Genomic DNA, 26840 nt, shown 5'->3' with positions numbered 1-26840 from the left:
TATATGATTCCATTGGCCTCATCATTGGGCAATACCCAAATTAATACAAAGCATTAATTATTGTAGCTTTATAATATGACTTGCTATCTACAAAATACTTTAAAAGTATTTTGACTACTCTTGGACCTTTGCATTTCTGTATAACTTTTAGCATCAACTTATCACTGTCCAAAATGAAAACCTTTGGGACTTTTGTAGAGATAGCATTGAATCTATAGGTCAGGTAAGGAGACTTGATATTTATAGTATTGAGCCTCTCAAAGCATTAACAAGGGGGCGTCTCTGGTGTCTCAGTGGTAAAGAATCTGCCTGTCAGTGCAGCAGACAAGCAGTCAATCCCTGACTTGGCAAGATTCCACATGCTGCAGGGCAACAGGCTCATGAGCCATAACTATTGAGCCTGTGCTCTAGAGCCAGGAACCACAACTATTGAGTCCACGTGCTGCAACTACCGAAGCCCACATGCCTGGAGCCCCGGGTCTGCAACAAGAGAAGCCTGCACCACAACTACAGCAGCCTCTACTTGCTGCAATCAGAGAGGCCCGCACAGCAAAGAAGACTCAGCATAGCCAGAACAAATAAAACATGGATGTACTATGTCCTGTCATTTATTTAGATGTTGTTTAATTTTTCTCAACACTCTCAAGATTTATTAGTATATATTCAAGTTTTTATGAGTGCATAGAGCACCTAATTTAAAAATCTTTATCATAAAGAATTTAAAACATATTAAAAATGGAGAATAACATAAAGAACCAATAGGTACTCATCATTCAGCTTTAAAAATTATCAACTTATAGAAAAAAAAATTACCAACTTATAGCCAATCACACTGTTAACTTTCTTTTCATCTACCCATCTTAGATTTTGAAGCAAATCCCAAATTTCATATCTTTCATCTGCAAGTATTTTCATATTAATCTCTAAAGGGACTCATAAAAACAAAAATATGGAGTAATGTACAGTATATTTATCATGCAAATCTTCTTGCATATTATTACAAAATGTACACAATATACAAAAATATGACTATTTGAGTGCACTGGAAAAGTGACCAAAAGCAGGCAGAAAACAGGAATATTTATCCATGAATAGTAACTACAAAGGTTAAGAGTTATGAGTTTTTTGCCTGCAGGCATGCCCCAAATGTGGCAGCTCCAACAGCAGAAAACTACTCTCACTGGCTTTAGATAACAGAAGACAGAATTCAGGCTAGTACAGGAGCTAGAAACCTCGGAGGAAAGTCCTAGAAGAAAAAGAGCTACAAGTCACTCAAAATCTAAGCCAAAACTCTCCACAAGTTTCCTGTTACTATATATGCTAACTATGTGTATTTGGACTTCCCTGGTAGCTCAGACAGTAAAGCGTCTGCCTACAATGCGGAAGACCCGGGTTCAATCCCTGGGTCGGGAAGATCCTCTGGAGAAGGAAATGTGTATTTAGGGGAGACCAAACATGCCCAGTGAAGAAAGCAGAAACTGGTGAGGTGTCCATCCTTAAAAGACAAGTGCAGTAGGTAAGACTGGTGAGTTTGCTGGATTTTTTTTGATTCAGTGCATTACCCAGTGTGCATATAGTAGGACAGCACACGACTCAAGTCTTACTAGCTTGAGGCATCTGAAGCAAAGCAGCTGGAAATTTAGAGGCAATACTCCAGAAGTTAAGAGAACCACACAGAGGATGAAAACTTAAGCCTGAATATAAACCCTACTTGGTTTTGGCTGACCACTAAGATCTTCAGGCATAGGGGAGACTCCAAGAAGGCAGATTTAAAAAGCAATTATCAGTTCAGTTCAGTTGCTCAGTCGTGTCCGACTCTTTGTGATCCCATGAACCGTAGCACCCCAGGTCTCCCTGTCTATCACCAACTCCCAGAGTCCACCCAAACCCATGTGCATTGAGTCGGTGATACCATCCAACCATCTCATCCTCTGTCGTCCCCTTCTCCTCCTGCCCTCAATCTTTCCCAGCATCAAGGTCTTTAGTAATTATATATGTAAACATATGAATGGCCAGAAACCACATGAAAATGTGATCAACATCATTAGTCATCAAGAAAATGCAAATTATAAATACAATGAAGTATCAGTAAAAAGACTGATAATACCAAGTGTTGGCCAAGATATTGAGCAACTGATACTCTCATACTGTCTTGCTTATGGAAATGTAAAATGGTACAGTCACTTTGGAAAAATTCTAGCTGTTTCTTATAAACAGTTTGAATCCTGTCTCTGAAATAAATCTGCCCCGGACAAGCAACTTTAGCACCTCTGAGCCCTTATCTATATAAAGTAAGTATATTACCTACAACTCATTAATGTTATAAAGATTAAATAAGGTAACATGAAAAGTCTAATGTACTATGGGACACATAACCCTTCTCTGAACATTATTAATATAACCGCCACTTTTGAACACCTCTTACCTCTGAGGCTGAACTGGATTATTTCTTGATGTGGTTTCTTTGACTTTCGTAGAGGGACATTCATTTGATGGAATGGACTCTTCCACCAGATTTTCTTTTTCTGCTTGTTTGTTGTAAGTATTATCAACTGCAAGAGAACAAAAACTAGTCTATACTCAAATCCCAAGGAAATACATGTCTATATATACATATGACTTAATACAGAATTCTAGATTGAAATATGTGTGTGTGTATCCTCCTAAGCAGTGGAACCTTTTGTTCCAGTGAAATCTTGTGCAGAAGACCAATTTATAAAAGCTACTTTATAGTTGAAGCAGAAATGAAATATCCAGAGCCCTGCCTATTTACTAGTCTAAGGCACCTCAGAAAAAACTATCCTAAACCCCTCATGACACTTTGTTTCATTATTTATTTATCTGGCTGTACTGAGTCTCAGTTGCAGCATGTGGAATTGCTGATCTTTGTCATGGCATGTGGGATCTTTAGTTGTGGCATATGAATTCTTAGTTGTAACATGTGGAATCTGGTTCCCTGACCAGGTATCAAACCTGGGCATCCTGCACTGAGACCAGAGTCTTAGCCATCAGACCACCAAGAAAGTCCCTCTCTTGACATTTCAAAAAGATAAAAATTCTGAAAGCTTCTGTGAAAAAATGAAATCACCTAAGTAAGGAAAACAGAATAAGCTGAATTTCTCATCAGCAACAAAGGAAGATAAAAGATAATGGAACAATGCCTTCAGAGAAATCAAGAAAAAAATCTTTTAAACTGCAGTTCTATATTAAGTCCAACTTTCAATAGTAAACGAAGGTGAAACAATGACATTTTCAGACATGTGAGAACTCCAAGTTCTCTTCCTGCACCTTATCTTAGGAAGTTCCCTGGGGACGTATCCCTACCTAATGAAGTACAAATGAAAGAATACAAGAAAGAGGACATAAGACCCAGGGAACAAGACACTAAGAAGAAACTAAGAAAAATAATGCCGCCCTCGAATAAAGCAGTACAGCTTCCAAGGATCATTGTTCAATATGTAGCAAGCTCAAATGTGACAAAATTTTAAGTAATTGATCAAGTTTAAAGAATCTACCTGACCCTGATGTCAAGATCATCTTTATGTGGTCAAGGGATTGTGACAAATAACACCAAGAAGAACCAAGAAGAAATGTAGCTGCATCACAGTAACTGACCTGGCATTGAGTAATATTTACATAATCAAAATAATGTAAATATTTCTGTAGTAATCATATGACCAGACATTATAAATACAACCCCCTGCTGCTGCTGCTGCTGCTAAGTCATGTCTGACTCTGTGCAACCCCATAGACGGCAGCCCACCAGGCTCCCCCATCCCTGGGATTCTCCAGGCAAGAACACTGGAGTGGGTTGCCATTTTCTTCTCCAATGCATGAAAGTGAAAAGTGAAAGTGAAGTCGCTCAGTCGTGCCTGACTCTTCGCGACCCCATGGACTGCAGCCTACCAGGCTCCTCCATCCATGGGATTTTCTAGGCAAGAGTACTGCCAATTAAATTTAAAACAATAAGAATTTTAAAATGTAGCATCTAAGAAAAGGGACTGTGTATGGGGTGGGAAGAAGAAGGAGATATTTTATCAAAATATTCTGATGTTACTATGGACACCATAAAACAGAAGCAGAAAAAAAGTGCTGAGAATAATGAAAAAGAAACAATCAAGTTAAGGCTTCATGGAAAAAATAGCATTTGATAGTACAGCTTATGAATTGAGCCTTGATTCAAGTTCACTTCAACCAGATGACAGGGAATAAAAGTCAGGCCAAGAAAACACATTTCACACAATATTTATTCCAGAGAACAATTATTTAGCTCATTTCCTAAAGAACTTTCTTTCTCGAGAGGAGAAAAAGACATAGAAAAAAAAAATAGTATGCCATGTCAAAGCTTCAATAGTATCTTACCCAATTAAAAGACACAGATGATTAAATTTTAAAAAAGACCTAACTATATGCTGCCTGTAAAAAATGCATTTATAATAATCATGAAAGTGAAAGAGTGAGTCGCTCAGTTTGTCCAACTCTTTGCAACCCCATGGACTGCAGCCCACCAGGCTTCTCTGTCCACGGAATTCTCCAGGCAAGAACACTGGAGTGGGTAGCCTATCCCTTCTCCAGGGGATCTTCCCAACCCAGGAATCAAACCAGGGTCTCCTGCATTGCATGTGGATTCTTTACTAGCTGAGCTACCAGGGAAGCCTGCCCATAAGGCTATCCACTGACTTTTCAGTAAGCATATGTTAAAGACAGTAATCGTAAGGGGAGGAGAGTACAAATTCAGGGCTGTTAAAATTCATTTGAAATTATGAGATTAGCAACATAAAATAATCATGGAGATATAGATACATATATATAAACCTCATGGTAATCACAAACCAAAAAAAAATCTATAATAGATATACAGACACATAAAAAAGAGAGGAATACAAATATAAAACTACAGATAGTCATCAAACCATAAGGGAAGAGAACAAAGGAACAAAAGCAGATATATAAAAACAATACCCAAACAATTAAAATGGCAATAAGTAGATATATATCAGTAATTAGTCTAAATGCAAATGGATTAAATGCTCCAATCAAAAGACACCAAGTAGTTGAATGGATACAAAACAAGACCCATATATATGCTGCCTACAAGAGACTGACTTCAGATCTAAAGACACACACAAACAGAAGTGAGAGGATGGTAAAAGGCATTCTATGCAAATACAAATCAAAGGAAAGCAGGGGTAGCAATAATTATATCAGACAAAATGGACTTGAAAACAAAGACTGTTACAAAGACAAAGGATATTACTTATGATCAAGAAATCAATTCAAAAAGAAGATACAGCAATTATAAATATATATGTACCCAACATAGGACCACCTAAACATATAAAACAAATATTAACAATCATAAAGGGAGAAACTGACAGTTACACAACAACAGAGAACTTTAACACCTCACTTACCTCAATGGACAGATTATCCAGACAGAAAACTCAGGAAGGAAACACTGGCCTTAAAGAACACAGTAGACCAGATATATAGAGAGAGAACACTTCATTCAAAAGCAGCAAAACACATCATTTTCAAGTGCACATGGAACATTCCCCAGGACAGATCACATTCTACGCCACAATACAAACTTCTGTAAATTTCAGAAAACTGAAATCATATTAAGCATCTTTTCTGACCACAACACTATAACACTAGCAGCCAACCACAAGAAAAAAACTGCAAAAACACAAAAACACTTGGAGGTTAACCGATATGCTACTAAACAACCAATGGATCACTGAAGGAATCAAAGAAATCAAAAAAATACCTGGAGACAAATGAAAAACACAACAGTCCAAAACCTATGGGATGCAGCAAAAGTGGTTCTAAGACGGAAGTTTACAGCAATACAAGCTTACCTTAGGAAACAAGAAAAATCTCAAACGATCAACCTAAACTTACACCTAAATCAACCAGAGAAAGAACAAACAAAACCCAGTTAGTAGAACGAAAAAAAAAAAAAAAAAAAAAACCATAAAGATCAGAACAGAAAGAAGTAAATAAATGGAAATAAATGAAATAGTGACTAAAAGAAAAATAGAAAAGATGAATGAAACTAAGGGCTGGTCCTTTGAAAAGATAAAATTGATAAACATTTTAGCTAGACTCATTAAGAAGAGAGAAAGGCCAAATCAATAAAGTCAGAAATGGAAAAGGAGAAGCTGCAAGCAACACCACAAAAATACAAAAGATCACAGGAGATTATTACAAACATCTATATGCCAATAAAATGGACAACCTAGAAGAAATGGAAAAATTCCTAGAAATGTACAATCTCCTAAGACTGAATCAGGAAGTAATAGAAAAGATTAAGAAACCAATTACTAGTAATGAATTTGAATCATTAATTTAAAAAAACTCCCAACAAACAAAAGTCCAGAAACAGATGACTTCACAGGTAAATTCTACCAAACATTTAGAAGAGTTAACACCTATCCTTCTCAAGCTATTTAAAAAAACTGCAGAGAAAGGAACTCTTCCAAACTCATTCCATGGGGCCAGCATCACCCTGATATCAAAACCAGACACAGATACTACAGAAAAAGGTCAATGTCACTGATGAACATAGATGCAAAAATTCTCAACCAAAAAAGGATCATACACCATAATCAAGTGGGATACTGTATCATCTGTATTCATACCAGATACTTAAGGAGAAATAAACAATCCACAATCATAGTTTGAAATTTCAAAACTTCTCCCTAACTGATGGAACAAGTTGACAGAAAAATCAGCAAGACTATAATAGCCATGCATACGTGTATGTGCTAAGTCACTTTAGTCGTGTCCAACTCTTTGCGACCCTATGGAATGTAGGCTCCTCAGGCTCCTCTGTCCATTGGGATTCTCCAGACAAGAATACTGGAGAGGTGTTAGATTGGTAACTCTGATAAGCTGGCTCTTTGAGAAGATTAATAACACTGCTAAATCTTTAGCCACACTGATTAGAAAAATAGCGAGAGACGACACAAATTGCTAATACAGGGAATGAGAGAGGTGATATCACTACAGAATTTATAAGTATCAAAAGGATAATAAGGAAACATTATGACAACTTTTTGCCTATAAATTAAACAACTTAGATGACATTGAAAATTACTTGAAAGACAAACTACCAAAGCTCATTCAAGAAGAAACAGATAATCTATATTTGCTAAAGAAATTGAATTTTTAGTTAAAAACCTCTCTGCAAAGAAAACTGCAGAGCCAGATGGCTTGAATGGTGAATTCTATAATATTAATTTTACACAAATTCTTCTAGAGATATGAAAAGGGTATATTTATATAGTAAGGTGAACATTTACTCTATCAAAACCAAACAAATGCATCACAAGAAAGGAAAACTACAGATTATTCCCCATGAACACAGATGAAGAAAATTTTCAACAAAATAATGTAACAAACTAAACCTAAAATATATATATAAAGAAAAATACCATCCTGACCAATTGGGATTCATTCCAGAAAACAAAGACTGGCTTAAAATTGGAAAAGCAGAGTAACTAAGCAATTTAAAAACTAAAAAGAAAGGGAAGAAAATCATATAAACATCCTAATATATGCAGACAAAGCATCTAGGAAAATTTAGCATATATTACTATAAACATTATCAGCAAAATAGGAATAGAAGAGAAATTCCTCAACCTGATAAAGGACATCTATATAAAAACTACATCAGGATTGAAATCAAAATAAGAACTGAGGGCTCCAAAAAAAAAAAGGACTACAGTTAACATTATACTTAATGGTAAAAGCCTGCATGCTTTCCCCTAAAATCAGGAATAAAACAAGCATGTCTACTTCTCTCCTATTCAACGTTACATTAAAGGCTCTAGGCACTGCAATATGCAAGAAAAACAAAAGGCTTATTTGCAGATGACATAATCACTAAGGCAGAAATCTGATGAAATCTACAAAAAAGGTACTAAAACTAATAAGTGAGTTTAGAAGGTTGTAGGATAAAAGATCAATATAGAAAAATTTATCATAATTATTTGTACTAGCAACACAATAAAAGATGAAATTAAAATAGAGGTCTAGGGACTTCCCTGATAGTCCAGTAGTGAAGACCATGCTTCAACTGCAAGGGGGAGTGGGTGTGATCCCTGGTTGGAGAACTAAGATCCCACATGCTGAGAGGCCAAAAAAACCCCCAAAAAACCAGGGCTCTGAAAAGTGCTTTGTGAACACAAATAAGGGGAATCAATTAGAGAAAAAAAGATATTTAAGTTGGAAACTGAATGATGTATAAGAATTTTTCAGTTAGATTAAGGGTAGACTAGCACTGATGAGACAGGTGAGAATGTGTACTAAGAAAGAACAAAAACCCTGTGGTCGAGGGGTATGCACGAGTGGAAGCAGTGTATGTGGTTTTTGATACATGATGGGCCAAGCAGAGGCGTCCAGCTCTGGGGCTCACTGCTGACAAATAATTTTAAACTGAAAGTGGTCCAGACAGACAAGGTACCATCACATCCTCTTTCAGTTCAAGAAGAGCACAAAGACCATCAAAGCAACAGAAAAATCTTCCACACTTCTAAGCACCTCAAGTGAAATATGTATACATGGTTATAACCTCTTACGCAAGAAAGATGGATACTTGTCCAGACCCCAAATTCAGTAAGATATCACCTGTGTTTGAAAGTCAGCCTAGCAACTGAGACTCTGCAAACTAAACAAGTTCACTGAAAATACAGCGACTACCTAATATGGCCCTCTAGTTAGTGCTGCAATTGGGGCGAGTTTCAGATTAACCCATAAGATTAACTCTCAAATGTTCTAAACTGATTATGGTGATTGCGCAAGTATTCCACAAGCATATGAAAGAAGACTGAAATATACACTTTAAGCAGGTGAATTGTATGACATGTGAATTATATCTAAATACAGCTACTATTTCAAAACAATCATTTTTGAGGATTTATGACCTCTTAAAAGAATACTTTTTGTTCTAATCAAACAGACAGTATTTTGTATATTTAGTAACTATTAGTTAAATGTCAATCATCTTTTAAAATCAGATACAAGACTCAAAGAATTCTTGCATAATTATCAAGCAGTACATTCTTCTTTCCTGCTGTTTTGTTTCCCAGCCAGACTCAGGTTAGGTTACATTAAATCTAGTCAAAAAAGAAAATAGTTACATATCTGGTAATAAAATTCTATGTTAGCTTAATTTCTCAAAGAAAAATGAAAAGAACATAGCACATCATTAGTTTTCAACTTACCATGAAATGAATAAATGAATTAGCCCATTTCACCAATTAAAAACAAAGGGATACATCATTTAGGTAATTTCCCCAGGTCCCTCGGGTTCCTAATATACTGCTCCACCATTCTGCCAAGGAGCTTTTTTCTAAGATATTCTTTCTTACCTGGCCTCAAAGGTGTGACATCTCGATGAAGATTAGCCTTCCTCAGAGGTGTTTTGCCCTGATAAAGCCCTCCTGTACCATCCTTCCCAGGAAACTTATTCTCCAGATTAGCCTTCTCATCTGTGAAAAGGTAAAATCATGATCATCTAAACAACCAGCAAGGAAGCAAACAAAAGAGTGTCATACACTTAAAATGAGGCTTAAAGCCTCCTACTGGTACACTTCGAACTCATTTGGCAAGTACCAGCCAAGTTTCAGTGATTAAAAAAAATAAGTACAGGTTATATAACAGAGACAGCAACTGCAAAAACTTATCACTAAAACACTGGTAACGCTGAACAAAGTATTACAGAAAACGAGAAGTGCAGACTCTGCATTGTGAATAGCTCTTTATCTTTGCTTGATACACATTTAGGAACATATAATCATAAACTGGCCTTATCTACTACCTAAATACATCATGTTCCTTTTAAAGAAAACTGTAATCAGTGAGATTGGTAAGGCTTACAAGTGACATCTTGTAGTCTAATTGAGTTGAGGTTCTTCCTCAATTAAGACAGTGTGGAGTGCAAGAGGATGGAATAGAGGTAGGTTCTCTCAGGGAATTATATCTTAGGTTTTGCCATGACCAAAGCCAGTACAAGCAGTGAAAAGTGTGTTCTATCAACAGCCTACTGATACAAGTTTTAGGAATGTGCTGAGTCCCACTGTGAATGTATACTCTGACTGCAACTGTGTAACAAGACGTGATTATCTGGAAGAAAATTATAAAGGAATACATTAGAACTTGTGTGGACCACAACAAACTCTGGAAAATTCTGAAAGAGATAGGAATACCAGACCACCTGACCTGCCTCCTGAGAAATCTATATGCAGGTCAGGAAGCAACAGTTAGAACCGGACATGGAACAGACTGGTTCCAAATAGGGAAAGGAGTACATCAAGGCCATATATTGTCACCCTGTTTATTTAACTTATATGCAGAGTACATCATGAGAAACGCTGGGCTGGATGAAGCACAAGCTGGAATCAAGATTGCTGGGAGAAATATCAATAACCCCAGATACGCAGATGACACCACCCTTATGGCAGAAATCGAAGAACTAAAGAGCCTCTTGATGAAAGAGGAGAGTGAAAAACTTGGCTTCAAGCTCAACATTCAAAAAACTAAGATCATGGCATCTGGTCCCATCACTTCATGGCAAATAGTTGGGAAACAGTGGAAACAGTGACAGACTTTATTTTCCTGGGGTTCAAAATCACTGCAGATGGTGACTGCAGCCATGAAATTAAGACGCTCACTCCTTGGAATAAAAGTTATGACCAACCTAGACAGCATATTAAAAACCAGAGACATTACTTGGCCAAGAAAGGTCCGTCTAGTCAAAGCTATGGTTTTTCCAGTATTCATGTATAGATTTCATGAAATTAAAAGACGCTCACTCCTTGGAAGAAAAATTATGACCAACCTAGATAGCATATTCAAAAGCAGAGACATTACTTTGCCAACAAAGGTTCATCTAGTCAAGGCTATGGTTTTTCCTGTGGTCATGTATGGATGTGAGAGTCGGACTGTGAAGAAGGCTGAGCGCCGAAGAATTGATGCTTTTGAACTGTGGTGTTGGAGAAGACTCTTGAGAGTCCCTTGGACTGCAAGGAGATCCAACCAGTCCATTCTGAAGGAGATCAGCCCTGGGATTTCTTTGGAAGGAATGATGCTAAAGCTGAAATTCCAGTACTTGGCCACCTCATGCGAAGAATTGACTCATTGGAAAAGACTCTGATGCTGGGAGGGATTGGGGGCAAGAGGAGAAGGGGACAACAGAGGATGAAATGGCTGGATGGCATCACTGACTCGATGGACACGAGTCTGAGTGAACTCCGGGAGTTGGTGATGGACAGGGAGGCCTGGCGTGCTGCGATTCATGGGGTTGCAAAGAGTCGGACACGACTGAGCGACTGATCTGATCTGATAAAGAAAACTGAGTGCCAAAGAACTGATGCTTTTGAACTGTGGTGTTGAAGAAGACTTTTGAGAATCCCTTGGACTGCAAGGAGATCCAACCAGTCTATCCTAAAGGAAATCAGTCCTGAATATTCACTGGAAGGACTGATGCTGAAGCTGAAACTCCAATACTTGGCTACCTGATGCGAAGAACTGACTCATTTGAAAAGACCCTGATGCTGGGAAAGACTGAAGGCGGGAGGAGGAGGGGATGACAGAGGATGAGATGGTTGGATGGCATCACTTGACTCAATGGACATGAGTTTGAGTAAATTCCGGGAGCTGGCGATGGATAGGGAGGCCTGGTGTGCTGCAGTCCATGGGGTCTCAAAGAGTTAGACACAACTGAGCAACTGAACTGAACTGAACATTAAAACTAAGATGATTTTGAAAAAACAGCAGGATCCATTTTTTTCTTCCAAAGTATACTTAAAAGTAATGTTGTACTAATATTTCCTTTCCTGTTTTCAAGAAAAAAACTTGGAAAAAGAGAGACAGCCAGCTATTTCCTCAGGGTTTCAGTGGACCAAGGGCATGGAGAAGACCTTCTGTACGGCAGCAGGCTTTCTTAGCCACCCTTTCTCCTATATACACCCGACAGACCCACTGGATTTCATGAGAGTCCTTTTCCAAGAGAATGGCATATGCTATCACATCTGGACACTGCACTGTAAGTGTTAAGTACAGCTGCAATGGACTCATTTCTACCCCCATCACATACTGATTTCTCTTAATGAGAAAGAAGAAAATGAAGAAGACCCAGCAATAACTAGCATGACATATCATTGGTCTCACATACTATCCCAAAGTAATATAAAGACAGAGAACACTTATGGACATGGGGAGAGGGGAGGAGAGGGTAAGATGTACGGAAAGAGTAACATGGAAACTTATATTACAATATGTAAAATAGATAGCCAAAGGGAATTTGCTGTATGGCTCAGGAAACTCAAACAGGGGCTCTGTATCAACCTAGAAGGGTAGGATGGGGAAGGAGATGGGAGGTAGGTTCAAAAGGGAGAAGATATATGTATACCTATGGCTGATTCATGTTGAGATTTGACAGAAAACAGGAAAATTCTGTAAAACAATTATCCTTCAATAAAAAATAAATTAAAAAAAAAAAGAGCTGGGGAGAGGTAGCAAGAGGGAGATGAGTATAGTTCTAAAAGGGGAACACAAGGATCCTCATGATGTTAGAACAGTTTGATATCTAGACTGTGGTAGTAAATCAATGAACCAACGCAGGTGATAAAATCACATAGAACTTAATACACATGAAAATAAGTACAAGTGAAACTGAGGAAATCTGAGTAAGACTGGTGGAGTGTAGCACTGTCAACATTCCAGCTGTAATGTTATACTCTATGCTCAGTGACAACAAAGCAAGTTTTTATGTGACTGCCCTCACTATAGACATGTAGTTGAATTTCACTTAACTTCAACCGGATTTTACCAGGATTTTACCATATGTTCATAAAGCTTAACTATTCATCATTTTTAACTGCAAAACTTTGATTTCTACTGATAGTCCATTTCCAAAATAGTGGACATTTCAACTATTTCTATCATATCATGATGACAAAGTCTCTGAGTGCAGAAAGGAGTTTATGTTTTAGTTATCTACAATCCATTCTTCTGAAAGGTGCTCAGCACAAAGCAAGTCACTATCCCTTAAAACAACTAGAAAAGCAGACACTTACCAAACCAGGAATCTATGTGTTGCGTATCTTCCTCATCAGTCAAAGATGAAAAATTGATAAAGTCCGTTGGAGCATCATAGGAATAAGAGGTTGTGACTTGTGACATTGTGTTCCACCCGTGGTGCAAAACAGTAGGTTACTTCCAACGTTTGTGTCACTTTTCTCAACAGGTCACTTCCTAAGGAGATAAATGGTTCAGAAATTTGACTGCACATTTATCTAAGGTACTGGTACCCTATTTTGCTTTTACAATCACATATGCAATTCTGAAAATAACCTGGGCAATAGGCCTTACTTTTCAAATCACACTAAAAGTAAAGTTTACTTTTTCAGTAACTTAACACTCCTTGAAGTAAATATATTGGAATTAGAAAGAGGCCAAATTTAATGAATACCTATAAAATGTCATGTACTGTGCTAAGTCTTTTACGTTCATTATCTTATTTTCCTCAATCTACCATTTTCTCATTTCCAGTCTCATCCACATCCAATGCATTTTCTCTTTGCCCTGAATAACCCAATTTCTGAAACACATCATAGCTACCAACCAAAATCTTACTCATCGAAGTCCAATTCAATCATCTCTAAAATCTTTCCCAATTTTCACCTACCATACATTACTGTTGCCCCTCCAAAGCCATTGTGCTTTTATACCATCTAATTTTATATTAGTTAACTATGCAGATCTCTCTCCTAGTAAATGCTAAGTTCCTGTAGACAAGGATGAATTATACTCACTTGTGTATAACTCATCCATTAAGGTGCTCAGAACAGTATCTCATACATAGTAAAAAATCTCAATAGTGTTTTGCCAAGTACAGGTTTCTTCTTTAAAAATACTTTTGTAAAAAATACTACTCCTGGGCATAAAGACAAATACCTTTAAAAATACATAAAAGGGACAACATGCAGATTAGGTTAAAAAAAAAAGATGTGGGCCCATCCTTACTTCTGCATACTTTGTACAGAAGAGCTGTCATGTGTCCTGTGTCCTCTGTCCTGTGGAAACCTGTGTAGGCGTGTCAGCTCCCCACTCCAACCCAATGTGGTTAAAAAAACAGCTGAAAGTAACAGCCTAAAGTCTATACTCACTTGGCAAATAATTTCCCTACAAAACCCATTGAATCATTTGTCTTCATTATGGAATGACATGGACTTAAAGTATTCTGTATCATGGAAGAGAAGTAGACATCAGTTAATGACTTACAATGACTTACATACACATTTGCTAATTTAAGTACTTTCTTTAAGCCTTTATAAATACATGCTCATTTTTTAAATGAGATCACAAAAACAGCTTTCATAAAAATCCACAATGCTATACTACTTCACACACCCACACAATTTCTCTCAATCTCTCTCTACACACACAACAAATACACACACTTAACTTTTACTTTTTTTTTTTCATTGAGATCATTGACATTTTGAATCTGCTTCACATATTGCAAGCATCTTCCATGTCAATATAGATATATCAGCAACTAATGACTGTGTCCTAATTTACTTATCCCTTATATTAGGACTATCCCAATACTTTCACTTAAAAGATACTACTAGAAGAATATCTATGAAGCTAAGTTTCTGTGTATATATATACTTAATTCTTCCCTGAAGACAAATTCTTAAAGACAGAATCACTGGCTATTGACATATAATGTGAAAACGTTCCTCAGGAGAGTAATATCCCTTTGCATTACAGAGAGGTGTGCCAGTTCTCTTCCAGGTACTAATAGCCCTCAGTACTCATTTTCTCTACATTATACCACTATACTTATGCTCTGAGATAAATTATGAGATTAGGTCCACCCAACAATGGCACCCCACTCCAGTACTCTTGCCTGGGAAATCCCATGGACGGAGGAGCCTAGTAGGCTGCAGTCCATGGGATCGCTAGGAGTCGGGCACAACTGAGCGACTTCACTTTCACTTTTCACTTTCATGCAAGGAAATGGCAACCCACTCCAGTGTTCTTGCCTGGAGAATCCCAGGGACAGGGGAGCCTGGCGGGCTGCCATCCATGGGGTCACACAGAGTCGGACACGACTGAAGTGACTTAGCAGTAGCAGCAACCTCATTGTTGCTCGGTGGTTTGGTCAGTGGACTTGGGTAATTTCTCTCAGTGGACTTGGGTAATTCAGAAGGAATTTGTTCTATTTGGTTTACATGGTGAAATCAATCTACACACCAAAGAACCTCATCCTCCCATGGTCTCCCCTATGAACTCACTGAAGCTATACCTCCACAGGTATCTTTGTAACAATGCTCCAATTGAAGTACTTAGTGTAGAAATATGACATTTTGGAGTTGGGAGGAGTTTTAAATAACACCTATATTTTTCAGTTTATAGATAAAGATTAAAGAAAGCAAAATGAGGTCCTCTAGGATCATACAACACTACTACTAATGATCATGGTAAAAACAAGGTACCAAAGGTGCTTACACATGCCAAGCACCATGAAATAACAATACTAAATACATACAATTTTAATACCCTCAACAATCCTCTAAAGCATCAATTATTCCCATCCTAGAAGAAGAAGCTGAAAGTAAGGGAAATTGAAAAAGATTTGCCCAATATCATAAAGTTATATAAATGAAGAATGTGATCTAGAACTGAGGCACCTGACTTTAGTATAATATGTTTTCTACATCATCTGCCCTCACCCTGTGAATTAGAGAAGCATGTTAATGTAGTTATGGTCTATATTTGCATAGGAAACAGTACTGTATTTCTTTCCAAGTAGAGACAGTCTTCATAGTCTTTTACCCTGAATCGAGGATTCTTTATTATCCTCAATTCTTAAGTTTTCACACTTCCCCATTTCTACTTTCATTATTCAATTTAACTCAGTAAGCTATGTGTTAGCAGTTCACTCATACTTGCTAGGGGCCATAAATCTGGGCTTGATAATACTGGAGCTCCTTTCTCACTAATATTCAAGGATGAGACACTGTCTCATACAAAAAGTATAAGATTTAGTCCCAGACACAAAGGAATTCAAAATCTAGACAGGAGGCCTATCAGACTTAAAAGATGTGCTGAGCTTAGTCACTCAGTCGTGTCAGACTCCTTATGACCCCATGGACTGTAGCCTGTCAGGCTCCTCTGTCCATGAGATTCTCCAGGCAAGAATACTGGAGTGGGTTGCTACGCCCTCCTCCAGGGAATCTTCCCAACCCAGGAATCAAATCCAGGTCTCCTGCATTGCAGGTGGATTCTTTACCATTTGAGCCATCAGGGACACCTAGACTTATTTTAAGACTATTAATCAGACTTAAGAGATAAGATGGTATACATATTTAAATCATATAGTATGAACTATAAGCATAAAGAAAATTAGAGGTTAACATGGCTTAAGTCAAGCTATGATTAAATATTTTTCATTGAACACCATCAAAACAGTAAAAAGTGCTCTAAGACAGAAATCACCCCCTTGATCACCAAGTTTCCAAGCCTGGAGTAGTAGCCATGGGACAGTTTGGCCAATAAGAACAAAGCAGGAATCTGCTGAGGGATTCATAAGAAAACTCATACTTTCCTAATATATACTACAGCCCTTGCTCCTCCCCTTGTCCTTACCTTGCTTCTCGCCTGAATGCAGATGTAATGGCTAGAGCTACAGCAGTCATCATACACACAGGAGTAAATGGCCGAGAGTAACAGGTACCACTGAGCTACTGATCAGTGATGATGAAATATCAGCAACCACCTACCTCCAGACAATAAAATTCTCTTCATATAGGTCCTTACTAAGCAATCCCAACATGGAAATACAGAATTCTAGGCCTCTCCCGGGCATTACTTGATGTATATGACAAAGGGGAAGTCACTCCACCTTTCTGCCTACCTACTTTCCATAAACAAGAAAGAAAGTATTTTGAGTGCTATGATATGATCACTGCCTTTTGACCTACTGATACCTTTCCTCTCCTTGACCATATTTCTACTCAAAGGACCCTGCTGGAAGATTCTCCAGGCAACTGACAGTGGCTAAAATTCCTCTGCTGTAAGAAGAAAGTTTTCCTATTCTTTGAACAAACATCCTAGAAGACATGGGAAAATCTTGGATTCCCATGATCTTAATGCCTAACCCAGGTCACTGGGAAGACTTCCCAGGCAGGAATGTTACAAAGACAAGTAAAGCTAGGGGGAGGGAAGAGGCAGGAATGTAATATGCAGCAATCCCACTTAGTCTTCTAAAAATCATGATTCCACCAAAGCATGCTGCTGAAAACCACCTGGAAAGAATTCAAATTTAACCCCTCACAGCCTTTTTTCTTTTTAAATTATGGAGCTACACTGCTAGGCTCTCTGGAAAATAATTTGCATTTTTCTTTGATAGTTCTTGCCAAAAGTAGAAATTTATCTTATAAACATGTATCTATGCATATATAAGAATACTCACAAAGCATGTTCGTAAAAGCCAAAAAACTGAATATGTGAATTTGACCAATAGATTAGTTGAATAAATTATGGCACAATCACATGTTGAGATATTAAGTAACTTTAATATTAAATAATGTTACATATGTGATTTCTACAGAATGAGCTCCAAGAACTATTAAATAAGAAAAGCAAAATGCACAAGTGTGTGCTCTCATTCAAGTTAAAGAGGAAAGAGGTAATGTATACTCATGAATACCTTTATACATACATAGACTATTGCACAAGACACAAAAGTGTTAACAGCATTTGGGACTGGGAAGAAAGCTGAGAGGTCTGGGTCAGGGGAACACTTTTCACTATATTGACTTTCGTATTCTATTATTTCAATGCATATCTTTGCAGTTTAAAGAGCTAGTTAAGCAGTATTATTATCCCCCGAAATCCATGGTGACAGTCCAGAAGTCATTAGGTTTTCTGGGATTTGTATTATTCTTATAATCCAGCAATAACTGTTAAACCTTTTGATTTTTGGAAATAATGCTTCCCATTTACATGGTCTATAAACCCGATACTAACTTCACATACCCAAATGATAAATATTTCCTTTGTTAATGTTTCTGTATAATATCCTGTGTATTGACCTAATAAAAACTTTGAAAGCAAAGTTAAAAATAGTAATAACTATTAATTACTGAATACTTATGACAAGCAGACACTGTGTAGTGTTTTCATGTATTAACTCCACTAAATTTTCACAGTAATTCTATCAAGTGGGTACTATTATTAATTTCACAGATGAGAAAACTGAGGCACAGAGAGATTTACTATTTGTTCATGGTCATACACATAAATAGCAGAGCCAGGATTTGAACTCAGACAAGCCCTAAAGGGAGTGTCCTTATCCACCACACTATCCAATGCCTCTCCTATCTGCTTAAAGATAGATATTTATGTAGATCAATATCAAATGTCAAGGAGTGAGAGACAATATTATTTAGATAATAACTTCCAAATACTGATTGTGTACTACAGGCCAAGCACAAGCACTTTACTAGGCACTTCATATAAATTATCTCATTTAAACTGTATTAACAAAACAGAAAGTAAATATCATCATCACTGTTTTACAAATAAGGAACTGACTCAGCTACTCCCTGGTGGCTCAGACAGTAAAGAGCCCACCTGTAACGCGGGAGACCCAGGTTCAATCTCTGGGTCGGGAAAATCCCCTGGAGAAGGAAATGACAACCCACTTCAGTATTCTTGCCTGGAAAATCCCACAGATGGAGGATCCTGGCAGGCTATAGTCCACGGGGGTCACAAAAAGTCGGACACGACTGAGCGACTTCACTCAGTTCCTCCAGGATCCAAGCTACTCCAGGATCACAAACTGGCAGGTAGCAGTACTGAGTTATAAGACTCGGTCTATAGGATTACAAAATCTGAGGTCACTATAATACACAGGGTTTTCCTATCAATATTCCTTCAAAAATGAGGAGGCTGTTAGACAAATGCAAAAGTAAACTATTCTCTACAGAAAAATTAAGCATTTTTAACAAGTTTTGCAAAAAGAACACCCTGGTAAATTAAAAACCCTATTCTAAGTATACCAAGAAAGCTCGGAGCTGAATCTTCTCATAAACTAAAACATCACCCCTTAATTTCTCTTTTTCTAAGTTTGTACTCTTGCATATAAATTTTTGCTATAAACAAGATGGAGGTTTGTCTGAATCTCTCAGTTCAGAGTAAAATAAAAGGGACTACTCAAGCATCAGAAGGAGGGATGTGCTCTGAAGTCTAGGACTGCATTTGATCAGTGCGGGTTAAAAGGCAAAGGGGGCTCAAACCTAAATATGCCTAATTTTTATGTAGGTTAAACATTTTAAACTAAAATACTAATTTTTAAAATGATCTCTTTTTCAAAAAATCTTCTTTTGAGTCATCTTTTAGTCTAGTACACCCCTCTACCCTACTACCAAAAAAAAAAAGGAACAAATAAATATATATCCATTGAGAAGTCTGACTCTCCTCAATAAAGAGTGACTGCACAAATACATGAACAAAACCAAAAGTAACTACTGGCAACCGCTAGCTTCATTACAGCGCCTCTCCCACAAATATTAGGATGTAAAACCTTCAAATACTAAAAGCCTTGTGGGAAATGAAACAGGCCAAAGCCAACTGTTTAAATGAGAGCCCCAAGCAGGGTGGAACTGGATGCTTTCCTGCACCCCTTAATCAAGATTGAATTTCTGTCAACAGGTTTCACTGAAAAAAAAAAAAAAAGCACATGCGTCAACCACATTCCCCAACACAAATCAAGCTGCCGCAAGAGAATCGGCTTCACATTTCAAAATTACCTGAATTCACCACAGCTTCAGACTCCTGCAAAACTAAATATTCTGTGTGAAGAAATAGCTCTTCCTGACCAATAATCCTATGACAGACCTGAGGGAAAGGCTTCTCCTACGTTATGAACTAGTTAGGTTCCTTTTAAAACTGCCTATTGAGTGCCATCCATCATATCACATAGCTTATTCTTGTTTCCAAAAAAACAAAGTCTGAAAAGATACATATAATCCTTCCCCATAAGGAACTCACAGTTAATTGTGACACAGGGTGAACTGTGCAGTAATGAGGGATAAACAAACAGCATTGTGGAAGTGCAGAAAAGGGTAATAGATGAAGGAGGGTCAGAGAAGGTTTGCTGGTGGAAGTGATACATAAAAGATACAGACAGACATGCAGAGTTCTGCAGGCTAAAGATGAATACTAAAAGGGAACCCTCTTACACTGTTGGTGGGAATGCAAACTAGTACAGCCACTATGGAGAACAGTGTGGAGATTCCTTAAAAACCTGGAAATAGAACTGCCATACGACCCAGCAATCCCACTGCTGGGCATACACACCAAGGAAACTAGAATTGAAAGAGACACATGTACCCCAATGTTCATCGCAGCACTGTTTATAATAGCCAGGACATGGAAGCAACCTAGATGTCCATCAGCAGATGAATGGATAAGAAAGCTGTGGTACATATACACAATGGAGTATTACTCAGCCATTAAAAAGAATACATTTAAATCAGTTCTACTGAGGTGGATGAAACTGGAGCCTATTATACAGAGTGAAGTAAGCCAGAAAGAAAAACACCAATACAGTATAATAACACTTATATATGGAATTTAGAAAGACGGTAACGACAACCCTGTATGCGAGACAGCAAAAGAGACACAGATGTCTAGAACAGTCTTTTGGACTCTGTGGGAGAGGGCGAGGGTGGGATGATTTGCAAGAACAGCACTGAAACATGTATAATATCATATGTGAAATGAATCGCCAGGCCAGGTTTGACGTATGATACAGGGTGCTTGGGGCTGGTGCACTGGGATGACCCAGAGGGATGCTATAAGGAGGGAGGTGGGAGGGGGGGTTCAGGATGGGGAACACGTGTACACCCGTGGCGGATTCATGTCAATGTATGGCAAAACCAACACAATATTGTAAAGTAATTTAGCCTCCAATTAGAATAAATAAATTTACATTTTTTAAAAAATAATAAAATACTAAAAAAAAAAAAAAAGAATAGGTTAGAATCACCAGAGAGAAATGGGAGGGTAGCTTAACAAAACCTTATTTTCAGACTTGAAGTGAACCAATAAAGACTGTTAATTAAAGATGTGCTATCAAAAAATTTACTCTATTGATCTAGTAAGAAATGTTCACTGAATAAATTCTTAACAGGATTAAAAAAAAAATAAAGATGAATACTGACTTTTTCTAGCAGAAGAAATAAATGGAAAAGGAAAACACATACCGGGAAGCATGCAATTGAGAAAGATTGTAAAAGAAGCAATGTAACATATTTCCACATTAAACTGAAATTAACCTCCATGGCTCCCTGTCTCTCTTCACTCTCCAACCAAAAATAACCAGCCATGACAAGCTCTATAAATCAATAGGTGCAGGTTTAGAGTAGGGTGGAGGAAAGCTGGAAAAGGATGCATTCTAAGCAAGGCTGAAATAGCAGACCAGCAGCTCCTGAGCAAAACACACCAAAACTTTGGTGTGATAGATGATCTCAAGTACCTCACAGTTTACTTGTGAACTGTCTTGCCTTGTTCTTTTGGAGGAAAATCATGAGTTAAATAAATGGTAATACAACAGAATAAACAGAGTAAGTCAGGACCTCATTAGAAGTGTAGTTAAAATGGTCCTATCCCAGGCAGTGCCATTTCCCCAGGGACACCCTCTCCTATTTCCACAAGGGATAAGAGATCTTGTTACACTACCACAAGTTAGAGTTGAGTTATTTTCATCTTACCCAGGGAGAAAATACCTACATTCTTTTTTTCTTTTTTTCCTATACATAGGATTAGCAAGAGACAGCAAATGGCAACACAATCCAGGCTGCAATTTTCATTGTTAATCAAAGTCACAAACCAAGTCTGAAGGAAGTTAATGGACTTTGTGTTTCCACATTTGTTTGCTAACTTCTATGTTGAAATCAGATCTGTTTACAGAAACAGATCTATGAAGCTTCCAAAATTGGGTCAATTTAAAATCCAATGACAATCTCTCACTGTCCAAGCACTTAGAAGTCAGCACAGGACACAAGGACATTTGTTCTAATTCATCACTGTCCAAAAATCTCAAGCAAACACACTTTTCTATCCCTTTCCTTCCAAACTTTCATATTTCATTTTTGAATGATTACAAATTCAGTTCCACTTTTTTTATTCATCCACAGAACTCTATAAACCATAATTCACTCTTACATGACTAATAGAACCTGGATAGAAATCAAAGATGCCATTTACCTCTAGGCCAAATAACAACTTTTACCTTTACCAAAGTGTTCTGATGTTCCAAAAGTAAGGAGCTAAGAGACTTTGTAAGGGCTGACAGTGGGGCTATAGGAGGTTACAATCCTAGTCAAATCTCACTCAGTCTTACAGAGAATGATATCCCTCAAAAGGTGTCTGGTTTGGAAAGCAGAAGTGAAGTGGAGTGAAGTGAAGTGAAGTTGCTCAGTCGTGTCCGACTCTTTGCGACCCCATGGACGGTAGCCTACCAGGCTCCGCCATCCATGGGATTTTCCAGGCAAGAATACTGAGTGGGCTGCCGTTTCCTTCTCCAGCTTGGAAAGCAGACACCCCAAAAAGTGATTACCAATGAGGTGGCAAGGGGTGAGATAGACAGTGACAGGGTTGGAAGATTTTGAATGCTAAATTTTTTTATATTACTTTGATTTTTGCACCTCGTGAATCTAAATATTAAATTTTTTATAAATGTAAAATTGTGCTTGTGTGATGTACACTGTCAGTGGATAGGTAAATCAGCACAATTTCCCTATGAGGCAATTTGTTGTTTCGTACGAAAGTCTTATAAAAATATCCATTCTTTTTGATCAGTGATTCAACTGTATAAAATACTACAGCAGAACCATATAATGGAATGATATATTAACCATTAAAATTATGTTACAGAAAATTTTAATGAAATGACAAAATTTTCATAGCCTAATTATAAAGTGGAAAAAAATGATAGTTATTAGTGCGTGATTTCTTGAAACTAAATATACGTTACCCAGTCCCCCCGCAAATTGGAAGGAGATCTACCAAAATGCTAGCCATAATTTATCTGAGAAGCAGGATAGTGGGTGACATTATTTTCTTTTCCATATTAAATAAATTTTATTCCAAAATGTTATTACAAAGATGAATGAAAATTATTTAAATAATTTTTAAGCTATTAGCAGTCCCCTTGTTTTTCAATGTAACACTGTGAACACAGCCTTACCTGTGGTTTAATCTGGTCAGTACCCCTGACTACAGACTTTATTCAAAGTTGCAATATACTCTTTCACCTCTCTTCTGAAATTCTGAAGTCCAGAAAATACTTCTTTTCCAGAATCTGAAAGAAGCAGAAAGATGATGAAACAGGTTTAAGTTCTTCGTAGCAAAAAAGGTTAGCAGAGAACAGAAGGGGTGGTATAAAACACCAAGGATAACCATGCTTAAAACCAGAGTACTTCCGAGAGCTAAGGTCTAAATAGCATGATGCCCCCAAACACCAAACTTAACATATTATTGTTTCATTAGTGTAAAAGTGTTCTTAAAGTTTTTTAGGGTATATGTGCTATGCCCCTGTGTTTTTGCTGTTACATACTTCCACTTCAAAGCAACCTCTCCACAGTCTGCAACTGAGGAACACTAACATCAAGGGGTCATTAGTGTGTGTCCTATTCAAATATCAGGACAAAGTGTAGGCACACTGTATATGAAAAAAATTTACTACCTTTTTAAATTTAAAAAAGGAGAAACAGCATTTTATTAAAAAAATTTCTAAAGTTTGCTCCTACATACAATTTTATATCTTTCTCACTAACCTTAATTTCCCCCAATCAAGTTTCTTTACGCAAACAAACAAAAACAGAACCCCTTCCAGTTACCTATACTTTCTTCACAAAGTACCTTGGCAGGTGAACTGTCTCAAACACAGATCTATTCACAGAATTAATTGGGTTGTTCAATGTCCCTGGAGTAAACTCTGCTTCCTACCTTTACCCATGGCAAAGAAAATTTGTTTGCCAAAGGACATTTAAATCTCTCCTCTTGGGGACTTCCCTGGTGGTCAAGAGGTTGGGAATCTGCCTGTCAATGCAGGGGACATGGGTTTAATCCCTGGTCCGGGACCTAGGATGCCACATGCCATGGAGCAACTAAGCCTACAAGCCACAACTACTGAAGCTTGCATGCCTTAAGGTCCACAAGAGAAGACACCCGCACACCACAACTAGAGAAAGCCTGAGCACAGCAAAACGAAGAGCACATGTGCCGCAATGAAGACGCAATTCAGCCATAAACTAAAGACTTGGGAAAAAAAAAACACCTCAAAACTTTCAAAAAAAAAAAAAAACCCACAAAACTCTCCTCCTCCTTTCCTCCCCAACAATTTCAAAAGAATTAGGGAAAGGCTAAAGAAAAAATACACATAGGAAATATGGGAGAACTCTGACCCTCTCCTGGTGCCTAAGAAATAAAGGACCCTTCCACTAATCTTGTCACCTATTGAAACTTAATTGCAGCTACAGGATAAGGTAACTTTATTAAGGTCAGAATGCACAGACTTAAGCATAAGGCTGGCCAAAATAACTATTTTATTTAAATGACTTGAAGATTTAAACAAATTTATCAATCTAATTCAATATACTCAGTTTTTCATACCTGAAATTTTGTAGTCAATTTAAGGTAACACCTCCTTGCCTTTCCAATTCAACAGATATTGAATGGGTGGTTTCCATGCACCAAGACTGCCTTGGTTCCTAACCGAACTCTATCAAGAGCAGTTTGCGTCCCCCCTGCTCCCCAAAGCTACCTTTGCCTGTTTTAAGCCTCAACAATCTCCCTTACCTCTAAACTGCCAGGTGCTTACAATACAAAAACTAGAATATGCAGATGCTATCTTGTCTTGTTCTAATTGTCACTTGTCAACTTGAATCGGACTTTTGTCCTCAAGCATACCAGAAACCCTTTGACTGTACACACACAGTATCTTACACCAATCTGAGCACAGAGTATAAATAACCTCAAAGATCAATTAGCTAAGTGAGCTAGGAGTCACAATAATTTTGATCCCAAGAGTGACAACCTAATACTGAATTGACACGCCCACAGTACAAAACCAAAACAACCAACCAAAGGGACTCAAGTTTGATTTAGGGGTGGCTTGACAGGGGGTGTGATACACTGAGGCTGCAACACAAAAATATTCTTAGTATTGCAGCAAATAGTTCGAATTTTGACATCTCATGAGACAATTTCAAAGACAGGCCATAGATTATCAAGACAAGGTAAGGCTGAATCAGGGCAAACTCCAAGTGATGATCATAAAGCAAAATCTGTAGAGCACTCAGATGCTATCTTGTCCTAAGCAGGACTGATTGGAAGTTCTTGGTACCTAAGTACTAGAAAATTGTGAGAAAAAGAAACCACTAATGAAGAAAACCGGGGAAGGAAATGACAACCCACTCCAGTATTCTTGCCTGGAGAATCCCGTGGACAAAGGAGCCTGGTGGGCTGCCGTCTACGGGGTCGCACAGAGCCGGACACGACTGAAGCGACTTAGCAGCAGCAGCAGCAATGAAGAAAACAGGGAGAAAAACAATCCTACAATATTATAATCTGGTTCACTTTTTCTTTCCACTCCAATCTGTTAAGTGTTTTAGGACAGGAAATCAGAAAGGCAATACCCCGTGATGCACACAAAGGGGGAGAGCTGATAAAACCGAATGAATTTTAAATCCCCCAACAGAAAGTTAAGTCGAATTACACGCCTTCAATTATGTTCTCACTTCCTTTACCTTTCTATTTTACAAAATAGTTATGAGATGCAGTTGTTTCGTAGCCACACCTGTTTTCCTCCACCAAACGCCACGTCTTGAGGGCGGGCTACTGTATCACCCATTTCTAGAAATTTATCTAGATTACGGGCCTCATTTCCCCTCCTATAAACGAGTGCTAAGACTAGCACCGACTTCACTGGCTTGGGAAGAAAATTAAATGAAAAAACACACAGTGCTGAGTCCAGTAAACTCTAATTGCCTGTGTGCTGGGTAATAATATAATTGTCATTACCCTTAGCCCACAGCCTCGCCCTAATTCCTCCATTTCCCACGCTGGCCTCCGCCTCTACCTGCTAACACAGCCTGCTAGACCCGGTCCGCCGAACTTCACGGGGAAATCCTGTAGCGAAGGGAAGGGAGGCCGGAAGCTCCGCTCCTGCACCGCGGGTGAGGGCGGCACCCCCGCAGTACACGTCCCAGGAGCTGCGCCCTGCACGCGGAGACCTCCAGTCGCTTGAAATTAGGGTGAAGACCGCCGGGCGCCCCAATTGCTCCTCTTCCCTCCTCACTGCTCACCTCAGCCCAGCGCTGTCAACCGACCGCCGCGAAGACCCGCCGCGGGACTCATTCAGTACCGTTGAAAAATTTGAACGCCGACTCTGCACAAACGCACCAATCAGCGTGCCGGGAACCGGCAATCCCAGCCTTCCGATTGGCCCCTTGGATCCTGGCGACGCCGGAAGTCAGGGTGAGGGACAAGCAAACAACCGGCCCCGAAGGCTTCTGGGAAATGTAGTGTAACTGCGAGAGCCGGTTGCAACAACTCGACGAACGAAGTTACTACAAAGCCCAGAATGCTCCGCTACAAACTATTTGGGATAGGTGGTTAAAAATCCGCCTGCCGATGCGGGAGACAGAAGAGACACGGGTTCGATCTCTGGGTTGGGAAGATCCTCTTGAAGAGGCTTCCCTGGTGGCTCAGATAGTAAAACGTCTGCCCGCAATGCGGGAAACCCG

At 38.4% G+C, this 26840-nt stretch overlaps 1 protein-coding gene across 7 annotated transcripts in view; it reads right to left on the bottom strand.

Moving 5' to 3' along the window:
- The window catches only part of TPX2 (TPX2 microtubule nucleation factor), a 51343-nt gene extending 24786 nt beyond the window's left edge, over nt 1-26557 (bottom strand). For 2 of the 7 annotated variants that reach the window (XM_055544703.1, XM_055544709.1), the window contains exons 1-5: nt 26400-26557; nt 23279-23392; nt 13086-13263; nt 9378-9497; nt 2426-2552 (exon numbers count right to left, since the gene is read on the bottom strand). In XM_055544703.1, coding sequence (XP_055400678.1) covers nt 2426-2552; nt 9378-9497; nt 13086-13191 — 353 coding nt within the window. In that variant the 5' untranslated portion in view covers nt 13192-13263; nt 23279-23392; nt 26400-26557. The other 5 variants (XM_055544705.1, XM_055544706.1, XM_055544707.1 and 2 more) reach the window with 5 other exon arrangements.
- Between the last annotated feature and the right edge of the window lie 283 nt (nt 26558-26840).

The sequence above is a fragment of the Bubalus kerabau genome, chromosome 13 (genome assembly GCF_029407905.1).
Source record: "Bubalus kerabau isolate K-KA32 ecotype Philippines breed swamp buffalo chromosome 13, PCC_UOA_SB_1v2, whole genome shotgun sequence".
Taxonomy (NCBI): domain Eukaryota; kingdom Metazoa; phylum Chordata; class Mammalia; order Artiodactyla; family Bovidae; genus Bubalus; species Bubalus kerabau.
Note: the sequence above shows the minus strand (reverse complement) of the source record. Positions and strands in the feature narration are given on the sequence as shown.